The sequence below is a fragment of the Python bivittatus genome, unplaced genomic scaffold (genome assembly GCF_059951505.1).
Source record: "Python bivittatus isolate LINGU-HERP-01145 unplaced genomic scaffold, Pbiv_v1 ctg000000_np1212, whole genome shotgun sequence".
NCBI lineage: Eukaryota > Metazoa > Chordata > Lepidosauria > Squamata > Pythonidae > Python > Python bivittatus.
This window is the reverse complement of record NW_028277028.1, coordinates 4,309,373-4,321,913: the sequence shown is the minus strand read 5'-3', so window position 1 is coordinate 4,321,913 and position 12,541 is coordinate 4,309,373. Positions and strand designations below refer to the sequence as shown.

At 38.9% G+C, this 12,541-nt stretch overlaps 1 protein-coding gene across 3 annotated transcripts in view; it reads right to left on the bottom strand.

Moving 5' to 3' along the window:
• Positions 1 to 12,541, bottom strand: part of G3BP2 (G3BP stress granule assembly factor 2) — a 48,456-nt gene that overhangs the window by 31,186 nt on the left and 4,729 nt on the right. For 2 of the 3 annotated variants that reach the window (XM_088136707.1, XM_088136655.1), the window contains exons 2-3: positions 10,129 to 10,247; positions 1,786 to 1,867 (exon numbers count right to left, since the gene is read on the bottom strand). In XM_088136707.1, coding sequence (XP_087992833.1) covers positions 1,786 to 1,867; positions 10,129 to 10,223 — 177 coding nt within the window. In that variant the 5' untranslated portion in view covers positions 10,224 to 10,247. Of the gene's footprint in view, positions 1 to 1,785; positions 1,868 to 10,128; positions 10,248 to 12,541 lie in introns of those variants that run through there. The other variant, XM_088136747.1, reaches the window with a different exon arrangement.

Genomic DNA, 12,541 nt, shown 5'->3' with positions numbered 1-12,541 from the left:
GCTATGCAAACAGCTTACTCTCTTGAAATCTCTTTCTCTCCAATCTCTCTGCTTTGCAAGGCAGGTGGGAGGTGGAGGAAAAAAGCAAGTGATTTCTGTAGACAGTCTCTCCTTTAGCGGTGAATATGTGTAACTCAGGGTTGAACTGTGGAGTCCTTGGGGTTCTCTGAGCTTGGTTCTTTTCTTGCAAACGTTTCATTACCCTGCTAGGTAACATCTTCAGTGCTAAGGGGTTCTCTGAGCTTGGTTCTTTTCTTGCAAACATTTCATTACCCAGCTAGGTAACATCCTCAGTGCTAAAATGGCATTTTAGCACTGAAGGTGTTACCTAGCCGGGTAATACAGAATACTTTAATGGCCAAGTATAAAATATATACAAGGAATTTGTCTTCGGTGACGAAAGAATATGTAACATTGGTAAGGTAAGGTAAGGTAAGGTAAGGTAAGGTAAAAGGTAAGGAAACATGCAAGGCAAGGCAAGGCAAGGCAGGGCAGGGCAGGGCAGGGCAGGGCAGGGCAGGGCAGGGCAGGGCAGGGCAGGGCAGGGGCAGGGGCAGGGGCAGGGGCAGGGGCAAGGGCAAGGGCAAGGCAAGGCAAGGCAAGGCAAGGCAAGGCAAGGCAAGGCAAGGCAAGGCATCATTTGCAAGAAAAGAACCAAGCTCAGAGAACCCCAAGGACTCCACAGTCTCTCCTTTGCCTGACACTTTCCTGCTCCTGGTGAGATCACATTGCTTTTGATATGTAGAAGAGCAAACAGCTTACTCTTTGAAACCTCTTCCTTTCCAATCTCTCCACTCTATGGGGGGGGGGAGGGGGGAAGGGTCAGGCAAGGGAGAGATTGCCCACAGAAATCGCTTGCTTTTTTTGTTCCCCACCCCTCACAGAGCAGAGAGATTGGAGAGAAAGAGATTTCAAGAGAGTAAGCTGTTTGCTCTTCTACACATTGAAAGCAATGCAATTGTGCAGGCAGCCCAGGGCTGAGAGCCGCAGGTGTGCTACGCAAACAGCTTACAGTACTCTTTTGAAATCTCTTTCTCTTCAATCCCTCTGTTCTGGGGGCCGGGGGGAGCAAGCAATTTCTGTAGGCAATCTCTCCTTTGCCTGACTCTTCCCCCCCCCCCCCCGGCCCCCTCACAGAGCACAGAGATTGAAGAGGAAGAGATTTTAAAAGAGTACTGTAAGCTGTTTGGCCCATGGCTCCCAGCTCTGGGCTGCCAGTGCAATCACATTGCTTTTGATGTGTAGAAGAGCAAACAGCCTACTTTCTTACAATCCCTGTCTCTCCGATCTCTGCTGTGCATGGGGGGAAAAAAGAAAAAAACACAAGTCAGGTACAGGACAACATGTACTGACTGTAATGCCAATCACGTGACTGAGGGACACAGCTAAGGTCATAAATAGTCGTGAATGGGCGTAAAATTATTTTTTCAGCACCGTCATAACTTTGAACAGTTGCTGAACAAATGGTCAGTAAGTGAGGATTACCTGTAACTACATGATAAAGTATTACAAAGAATTAGAGTAGAAAGACAGTGAAACAGGAAGCATAGGCTAGGCAAAAAAAAAATCACATGTTAGGAGGAAAAATGGAGTGAGGAAAAATGAAGAGAGGCAAGGTGAGACAAGGGAAGAATTTTTCCTCCTGATTTTAAGGCACATAGGATTATTCTGAGCTTTAACAGAAACACACAAATGTAGCATTTTCTTAAAGCAGGTTACTTTTAATTATCAACAGCCATGCTTATTTGAGACAACTGAACTTCAAATAGGATTTATGATACATACAGCTTGGCCATACACTGCTTCCTGGGGCTTGCCACTGGCATCTAATCCACCATGGACATACGAAGAATTCCTGCCATAAAACCTTTAAAGAAATTAAACAACAGTATTTAAGATTATCATATGGAAGCATATTCTAAAATATTTTATTTTTGACATTTTGAAATGAAGTGGTAGGATTCAAAAAGCAGGATAATTTATATCCTGCCTTTTCTACAGGAACTCAAAGCAATGTACATAGCACTCTGTTCTCCTCTCCCTAGCAAACACCTTGTGAGGTACACAGGGCTAAGAGAGACCGCAAGCCCAGACTCATCTAGTAAGCTTCCATACTTTAACTATACCTTAATCATCACAGCAAACTGACCCAATAGATATAGTTGGTAAAAACTGATATGAGTAGTCCTTGCTTAACAACAGTAATTGGGACTGGCAACTCTGTTGCTAAGGGCAAGCTCACTCCTCCTGAGGCAGCAGCAATGCTAACAGCTTGCATCATAGCGGATGAAACTGAGGATAAACTGAAAGAGGAGATCTCTCCCCCTTGCTTAAGAGAAGGAGGTGCTGGTTCTGAGGTTTAGGCAGGTAGCCCAATACCTTCTGTTAGCAACCCAGGGACTGAGATCAAAGGCCAAGACAGCCTCTTCCTAAATCTCAGCCAACAGTGCATGGTGGTAGTGGTGACCCACATGGGCCCTAGCAGACCACTCAGTACCACCAAAGCAGGGAACATGAGGGCCTTAGTACCGCCTCTGTCTGGCTCTGTCTGGCAGCATACCTCATGCACCATCATCAACAGGTGGGTGATATCCTTCGTCTATCACCAATGCAGGAAGGAAGCATTAGATCCCAATATTATGCCCTCTTCATCAGACATTTGATCCAGTTAAGGAGGAATGCATGTTTCTTGCATTTTCCTCACCAGATACTGATAGGATGAAGTAAAATGAGGAGAAAACTGTTGCTGTAGACTCCAGTGCTTCCCATGATGCAGCTGCTACACAACTCAAATGGCAGATGTGGTGAATGCAGCTATGAACCACATGCTGAGATTTGGCTATCTGGTCAGCCAACTCTCAACCATGTCTTCATAGTCACAGATAGTAGGCCCAACATGCAAAGGGCAACATGTCAGGTACAACCTCTCAGTCCCACTAGGTAGACCAGATGGGGAAATCAACTCCACATGAAGGCTGAAACTAACTTTATTGAGATTGGTTATAATAACAGAATCTTGCAAGTCTAATTAAGCTATGCCTCCTTCTCTTTTTATTCTTCACTTAATTAGGCAGGCATCTGCCCAAGCCACCTCCAAATGTTATCTTGTTGCTCTGGATGTAAAAAATGTTTCAGCCTCCTTTTGGCCTCTTGCATATCTCCATCAAGGTCATCCACCTTACTCTCTATACAAACTGCATGTCACTGTGTAGAGTGTTCTTAATCTGGAGGGGTAATCAGCAGGATCATTCCACCTGAAGCAGAAGTTGCCACTAGAACTCTTACAGACAGTGGTTGGAAGATCACTGGTTATTTCCATCAGAATGTGTGAAGAGATTAGTGCCAGGTCAAGCTCCATCTCTCCCAATGCCTGATCACTCAGGATGTCCCCACCTGACAGATCCTGCCTATTTGTTGTTCATACAGTTGTTGAACAGGTGGTCATGCCTGACAAGACAAGGCACTCCTTGTCCTCCTTGACCTCATGACCAAGGCAGCTTCTCCACTTGAGCTGCTTCTTTTGTGTGTGACAAATCTCTTAAGTGCAAGGATAGCCATGCAGATCAAGCGTTTCTCCGTAGTCCTTTGTACAGAAAAATCTTGGATGAATGCTAGAAGCTAGACTCTGAGGATAGCAGAGACATAGCAGCCTGATTTTACACTACTCATGCAGCAGCTGAAGACCTTAGGTTCCAAGCAAATAATCAGGTATGATCAAAAAGTAAAGATTTGGACTTCCGGGGAAGAAATGGCCGATTGAATACGGCTCCATACTTTCTGGAGCCGACGCCCACGGCAGTTAGAGGAGTTGGCCTTGGTCCGGCTCTTCAAAGTCATCTCCAGATAAAAGAGATCAACAGGATCACCCACCAGTACTCCTTACAGAGATTCCCTGTGGATGGAGTGCTCTGGGAGTCGAGGGAAACATTGAGCCCAAGCTGTGGTGCGGAGCCTTCAAACGGACACTAGATTTGCTTTGCTTTCTCTTTTAACTAACATCATAAACTGCCTATTTGTGATTTATTTGACAATTAAAACCTCCTGAAAGACAAGCTGCTGTACACCAGGAGAATTTTCTACTATCCTGGGAGAAAGAAGACCAAAGTAAGTTTAAAGATCAAAAAGAAATATCTTAACATTTGGAAACAGTGAAAGGAAATTAATAGTTGATTGGGGACAATTAAGAGGCTAGATGGATTTGAAACAGCTTTTTTAACGATAGTTTTAAATGTTTAAAAAAATACAGTAAGTGAATTTGGATTTAATTGCAAGAAAATCTGTCCTGGGAAAGTTTGGCTTCTAAAAATAAACATAAGATAACGCAGAGCCTTCAAGTTCAGAAGGAATGGACATTAACAATATATCTTTTTTAACATAATGGATGAGTATCCTTCTTCCAAGAAAGCATTTTTAGCTGTTTGGAATCAGTGTATCCAGGAACTATTTGTAAATTGGGGCTAACAGAAGTTGTAGAAGAAGAAAAGATTTTACTGGACAAAATAACAGTACAGGACGACTTGAATAAGGATTCTAAAATAGACTTTAAAGAAATACCAGATTATAAGAGAGACATGGAAGATATGGAAAAAGGTGCTGTGGATTTGAAGGTGGATTCAAAATTGCTTGATTATGAGAATGATATGGAGAAAGAAGTTGTAATGGACTGGAAGAGTGACTTTGAGAACTATCCTATTTTGGACATAGTGAAAGGAAATACCAAAACTCTGAAACCTTTCCTATAATTAGATAGGAAGAGAATGATAAGAGATGGTTATCTGGGGTTTTGTTTGGAGAAGAGACTGAAGACTGAGCTTTTCAAAAAGAAGAGAAAGGCATCCAAAGTGTATTTATCAGATCAAGGTTAAATTGTCCATGCTTTGATTTTGGATTGTTAATACTGAATTTTCTTTTTCTGACCAGGACTGTAAGACGATGATTTATACCTGTAAAAGTGATTTATTTGGTTCAGTTTAAAACACATATGTGATTATTATTGGTCTTTTGTATGTTTAAGGGGAGAGATCTTTTAGATTTCACTTCTCAGAAAAAACTTAGAAACTAAAATGCAAAATTGACCTATTTGTTTAAGCTTAAAATTTATAGTTTATTATTAATGGCACTTTTAATCCTTTTGCTGATTAGATTGATTGAATTTTTTTATAATTTGGTTATTATTTAGGGATGAGAAAGGGGATAAAGAGCTTTTTTTTTTTTTAGTAATAATAGAGAAGGTGTTAAGTTACTGTTAATACATATACTTGTTTGGAGGGAGAGGGAAGTAACCTTTTATATTTCTTTCTCTTTTTTCTTTTTTTTCCCTTTTTCTTTTTGTTTGTAGGTTTTTTAGTTTTGTATTAGTTTTTATATATATAAACTTTAATAAAAATATTAAAAAAGAAAAAGAAAAAGTAAAGAGAACATTCATCCATGCTGACAGTCTATCCCAAGTGAATAAAGCTCCCAGGTGAAAGAAAGAAGACTAAGCTGCAGCCAGGAGACCTGGATTGGGCCATTCATTGAACACACTTCTCCTAGCAGCAGTCAGCATTCCAGTTCTGGCATGGGATTCGTATTGATGGGCCCAAGCATGCAAATCTCAATTTGGATGATCCAGCAAAATTTGTTGCTCACTGTAATAAGTCATACTGGGAAATCCCTGGCTCGTGTCATTGAAGAGATGCACACTGGAGGAGATTCCAAATGACTCACCTGGCTGCCTCTTTCAGTTCTTGAGCAATCACTGAGTGATAATCTAGCAGAAGAGGTTCCACATTAGTTTATCTAATCCTTGAATCATCTGAGATGCAGTGGGATTAATACACCACTGTAGTGGAAAAAATAAATCTAATGAACAAAATGGAGGCCACACCCTCTTTTCCTCCCTTCTTTTAGACATGATAGGGTCAAATCCAGTTCATCTCTTTGCCTAATCCTATTAGACCCAAATTGACCCTCCCTGCTCTCAGACATAATCCTTCTGCAATCCCATCTACACCCAAGAATAGAAGCCTCCTCACCAGCTCATAGTACAGCCCAAGGGTAGTTCTTATAAGGAAATTGCAACCCTAATGTTCCATCCTCTATCAGCTGATGACCTCAACATTCCATCTCCTTTAATTAACTTCCTCAACTCTGCTGTTCTCCTGAAAGGCCCATTTTGCCTAACAGTAGAACCTACCCTAGATACACTGACAGGACCTTGCTTAGCTTCCCCAAACTGGTCAGCAAATCAGATTCCTAGGATTTCCTGCCTTGTAGCCCTCAACTTCTATAAAAAATATTTGCTTTTTCATTGTTTGGAGTCCCTCTTCCTTGTAAAGCAGGCACCCAACGATCATTGCAATAAAGTTAGGTTGTTCTCAGTGCTATGTTCCTTCTTCAGACTGAATCCATGACATCATCCCTCTATCCCAGTTCTATTGCCCACCTACTTTCACACATGACTATAGATGTTGCTGCTGGCCCCAGTTCCTCATACAGCTATGTCAATGCAGGTGTGCTGGGTCTGAGACCACATGTGCTCATAGTACTCACACATGCATTTCTGGCCAGCAGCAAAACTCACAGATCAGACAGAAGAAAAAGAGGAATATTCTTCTCATCTAATCAAGCTACTGCCTGATTGCCTGGAAAATAAGGTACTACTGCTTTTGTTTGTGGAGCTACACAGTGCATTTAAAAATGGAAATACTCTATGTTGGTTGGTCTACTAAGCATAGGAATATATATCTGGATTCTGTTCATAGTTTATGCACTTTTGACACAGTATATGGCATATTTTGTTATGTGAAAGTATGTTTGAACTTGTTGGTTTAACCTGCTTGTTTTAGTTATTCGGTCCCTTTAGCACCATTTCAAGTATAAAAATGAAAAGCAAGAGTGCGTGCATGACTCATGACTATTCTTTTGTTCTATGTGCAACTGGGAATATAAATGTAATTTATAATTAGGATGTAAATGCCAGCAGTCAGGGATTTTTTTCCACACAGAAGAGGGCTCTCTGCTGGGCAACAGTTCTCTCCTTTTTCCTGTTCTGATTGTATTAGGTAGAAACTGCCATCCTTTTTTTGGAACTGCCAAAACTTTTTTTTAAATAAATCTGTAATTGAAATTTTAAATATAAGGGTGGAGAAAGTCAATCCATGTTCCTGCCTATCCACAAAGTTAGGTTTAGGCACTTGGCATTTGTTGCTGAATTTGTCATATCAGAAATGGATGGAGAGCCCTATGTTAGTTGACTTAAAATACTATGAGATGCAACTTATAAACACATTTACAAATGTATGATCTATGTATCTTGTTATACACTTATACTGAATGAGGGAGATACCACCCAACTATTATTAGGGGGAACTGAATTACTGAGCATGCTCTTCAACCCCCATCTTGACTGCATTCTATGCAGATATAATGACGTGATTAGCTTTGTTACCTCTATGCTATGTTAAATTCTAATAGTCATAATTAATAATAATTGACATTTAGAAGACCACACATCCATATCTGTCTCATCTGTATCGTGACAAGGAGGAGGCCCATAGGAATGGGGACAGGATTATGTAGGGAGGGAGGGAGGGAGATTAAGGCAGCAAAGAGGAACTACTCAGTAAAGCTGAAAAGTCAGTTTTCAGCAAATGATCCTGCGACTGTGTGGAAAAGCCTGAAGAACATCATCGGCTATAACAACCCACCTCTCCTGATTGAAGAGAGTCATCAACTGGCAGATGATCTCAACAGGTTTTATTGCAGGTTTGAGAATGAACAACTGTTATCTGCTGCTGCCAACTGTATCTCAGATACATCATCAGCATTAAATTTCTCTTCACCTGTCCCCAATCCCCCGGGTCCCTTACCTCTGGTGATCCTAGAAAAAGAAGTGCGAGGTCTGTTTCAAAAGCAAAAGATTGGAAAAGCTCCAGGTCCAGACGGTGTGACCACCTCGTGTCTGAAAGTTTGTGCAGAACAACTGGCCGTTTTCACGCATATTTTTAATAAATCGCTGAAGATGGGTTATGTCCCTTCTTGTTTTAAGAGCTCTACAATCATCCCAGTTCCTAAGAAATCCCCCATTAGTGAGCTGAATGACTACAGACCGGTTGCACTGACATCTGTGGTCATGAAGACCTTTGAGAGGTTAATGTTGGCTCACTTGAAAGCCATCACGGATCCCCTGTTAGATCCACTGCAGTTTGCTTACCGTGGAAACAGGTCAGTGGATGATGCTGTTAATATGGCCTTGCACTATATTCTGCAACACCTTGAATTTCTGGGGTCTTATGCACGAGTTCTTTTTGTGGACTTCAGTTCAGCATTTAATACTATTGTACCAGAAATTCTTTACGACAAACTGATCCAGCTTACTGTGCCTGAGCATACCTGTAGGTGGATAATCAGTTTTCTAACAGGTAGGAAACAACACGTGAGGTTAGGCAAAATTACATCCAGTACCCAGTTAATCAGTACTGGTGCCCCTCAGGGATGTGTGCTTTCCCCACTGCTTTTCTCCCTTTATACCAATGACTACATTTCAAAAGACTCTTCTGTTAAAATCTTGAAATATGCGGATGATACAACTGTCATTGGTCTAATTTGAAATGGAAATGAGTCAGCATATAGACGGGAGGTTCAACAACTGGTCTTGTGGTGTGGTTGTAATAACTTGAAATTGAATACACTTAAAACCGTGGAGATGATTGTGGACTTTAGGAAGAATCCTTCTAATACTCCTCCCCTTACCATACTCAACAGCCTAGTATCAGAGGTAGAGTCCTTCAAGTTCCTGGGTTCTATACTTTCCCAAGACCTGAAATGGACGTTTAACATTACAGCCATTATTAAAAAGGCACAGCAAAGGATGTTTTTCCTGCAGCAACTTAGGAAGTTTAAATTATCCCAGGAGCTCTTGGTAGAGTTTTACAGGGGAATCATTGAGTCTATTATCTGTTCCTCTATAACTGTCTGGTTTGATTCTGCAACCAAACAGGACAGACTCAGACTCCAACGGATAGTTAAGTCTGCAGAAAGGATAATTGCAACCCGCCTGCCTTCTATAGAAGAACTATATACTGTAAGGGTCAAAAGGAGGGCAGAGAGGATATCTGCAGACTCTTCTCATCCTGGATATAATCTGTTCCAACTTCTTCCTTCAGGATGGCGCTATAGAGCTCCATATGTTAAAACATCTAGACATCGGAATAGTTTTTTCCCTTGTGCCATTGCTCTGTTAAATACTATATGATTTGATATGTATTGGACAGTGGCTTCTTCTTTTGGAAAAGTTATTTTACTGGGCAGTGTTATTGTTACGGTTTATTAATTTTCTGTTGTTATCCAAACGCACCATTGATCTTGCCGTTCATCACCGAAGACAAATTCCTTGTATATATTTTAGACTTGGTCATTAAAATATTTTGTATTTGTATATATTCTCTTCCATTAATATGTTTGCCAGGCACTTTTCTATCAATACAAAACATGCATTTTAGCTTTCTCAAGCTTTTTATATGTTGCTTCAATCTGTAATAATTTATGGCACTTTTATGATGTGGTATTTACCTTACATGTTCTTTGTATGTTTAATAATTTATTAAACTTGTATGCTGTCCAACTCCCAATAACTCTGGGCACACAAATTGTTTTATTATTTTTGTGAGCCTCTTGAATGTTAAAACTGAGGAACAGACAGGGCAACTCAGTATCTCCCACTCAGTCCCGCTTTCTATAATTTGTTGCTTCAGTTTCTTATTATCTTATCAACTCCAAAGAATAACACAGAACATAAATTTGATGCAAATTTAACAGTTAAAAACCTAAATTCAAATAATTTATGAATTTCTGTAATGTACTGCAGAGGATTTTTCTTAATATTGGAAACAAATATTTGGGAATAGATAACATTTAGCCAATTTTAGCTACATAAAATTTTGTTACATAAAAAATACTCATTTAAAAGATTTTTAGCCATCCTTCAGTAAGTATCCAAGGACCATACCAAAACATTCTTAGGATATACACAGTCATGTTCAATTGATTTTAAGGGCAATGATAGCTAAATTATATGGGGGATATAAATCCAGCTTGCTCAGTTGATTTTGATTACATAAGATACAGATTTTTAAAAGAAAGTACCTGTGTAAGAAATCTGGTGCTTTATTTAGCAGGGTATAGTACTGCCTCACGAACTCCTGCCCTACAAGCAGCGGACTTGGCTTCTCCATCACCATTTCTTTGGTAAACAATGTCAAAGGCTGCAATAGAGGAGGATTGAAGAGAATATAAGGACCATATGCTTCAGGATAATTAGCTTTAAATGCAATCGAATTTTGAAAAACTTAAAAAAAATGTAAAAGAGAAAGAGGGATGTCTTTTTTTTCAAGCTACAGCATGAAGAGCCTAATGATCAGCCAACAGCCTGTTACATTTAACAATCCAATCCCATGCAAGCTTCTTTGAATTTTATTTATTTATTAAATTTACACCTACCTTTCCTCCAACAAGAAATCTATACTGGGATCCCCCTTTATTTAATTTCCACAACAGCATTCTGTGAAGTAGACTGGGTTGAAAAATACAGTGACTGGCCTGAAGTCACCCAGTGGATGGATGGACAGATGAGGGTGGACTTTGAATCTGGACCTCTCCAGTGCTAGTCCAGCACCTTAACCACTACACCATAACAGATTATTTGAAACTTAAGGATGCAAAGGATAAGATCAAACTGTACTCCACTGAGCATTATGGAATCTATTTTTGAGAAAGCATTTATAGATTAATTATCCAAAGTAGCAGATTATAGTGTATAGTCAACAGTTCAAGAATTTTCTAAAAGATATGATCTAGTCAATAAGGTTGCTTTGAAGTTTCTAGGAACATAATACCCAGGAGTTTCCTAGTCACTCTCTGCAAGTATGACCCTTGCAACAAACATTTCAAAGTCAAAAGAACTAACAATTAACTGAATTTCTTATTTTACATAGAATTTAAAAACTCAGGATTCTTAAACACATCTTCTAGTAAACACTCATTAAAATCCCTTTTGGATAGAATAGTACACATTTAACACTTTTACAAAAGAATGAAGTTAACAAGAAGTAGAACCAAATAAATAATCTTCACAATGGATTCTATATTTGAACAGATGTTAACATTTACAATAGTTTCAGTGTTAATTATCCAGAAGAGAAACTGATGATTTCAGTTAACTGTCTACTATAGCATACTACATACTACATATTACTATTACATTATAATTATATTATATTATATTACTATTACATCATACTACACTGGGAAAAAGAAAAAAAGAAATATAGCAATGTTAAGAAAAGAACACCATGAAATAGTAAAAGTGGAATAACTTTTTGCAATTGATGGATTATACTGTAATTCATGAAAGTTTAGAGAAGCTTTTGCTTTTGCATCTGGAAATCATTGCCAAACTTTGCAAAAGTTTAGCAATCCATGCTAAATGGATATTTGAAATTGTTTCTGTAATTCAGGGTACTTCAACTCAAGGAAGGTTTAGAAAAAGCAAAAAAGTTTATAAACTCATATAAAACTACTGCAGTATTGTAGAATTTCAGGTTTAAAAGTGAATATGTAAAAGGAAGTTCACATAAGTGCTACTCAGGTAAAAAATGTGAATAATCACTAGATATGCAGTATTGCAAAGCTCTCACAAGATACATATTGTGCATGAGTTTCTGATGAGTCACATTGCTGTTTTTTAGACCACTATATATCATACCCAAGGAACTGGAGACTGCCCTGAGTATTTTTGACCTGCATTTCTCCAAGAGGCATAGAAGCATTTCATAATTGTTTAGATACCTCTTAAACAATACCCACAACTAATTATCTCCATTATCTTTTAACATCTGGATACTTCAGTAATTGTTTAGCAGTGCAACTAGAAATGGACTTTGGGAGCAAAGTCCAGAGCCTCATAAGCCAGCCCCCGCAACCCCAAAATAACCAGACAGCAGCAAATAACAACAGCAACAGAAAACATGCCTTGTATCTGCACCTGGTTGTCACTGATCATTGCAGCATTATTTTTTCTTCCCTGCAACACTTTTTAAGAATATATCTTATCTTTCCCCACAAAAAATGTTGCTTATATCCATATTCATAATTGCCTTTCACAACCAAAATAATATATATCATCTTCAAAAAGATTATCCATCAGACCTTTAGTGCAAGGCCTGAAGTTATATAGCTACACAATTGAGAGGTTTTTTTCCTCTATATGGAAGACCTTTGAACAAAAATAGAACCATCACAAAACACGTTATGAAGTTCTTTGCATTATAACATTTCTTTATGATTAGCCTCTTCTTCAGTGTTTGATCATTCAAGAAATAGGAAAAATGGCTATATTATATGCCCCTCAGGTATCATTTCAGCCTTCTCCCAGGAAATCTAACACGCATATCTTAATTTTTGTTTCAGAATATACATTAAGAATGTAAATATTTTGGATCACTGTTTGTTCATTTCCCTTCTGAAAAATAAATTTGAAGTAATTAAGTAGGTAAGGAAT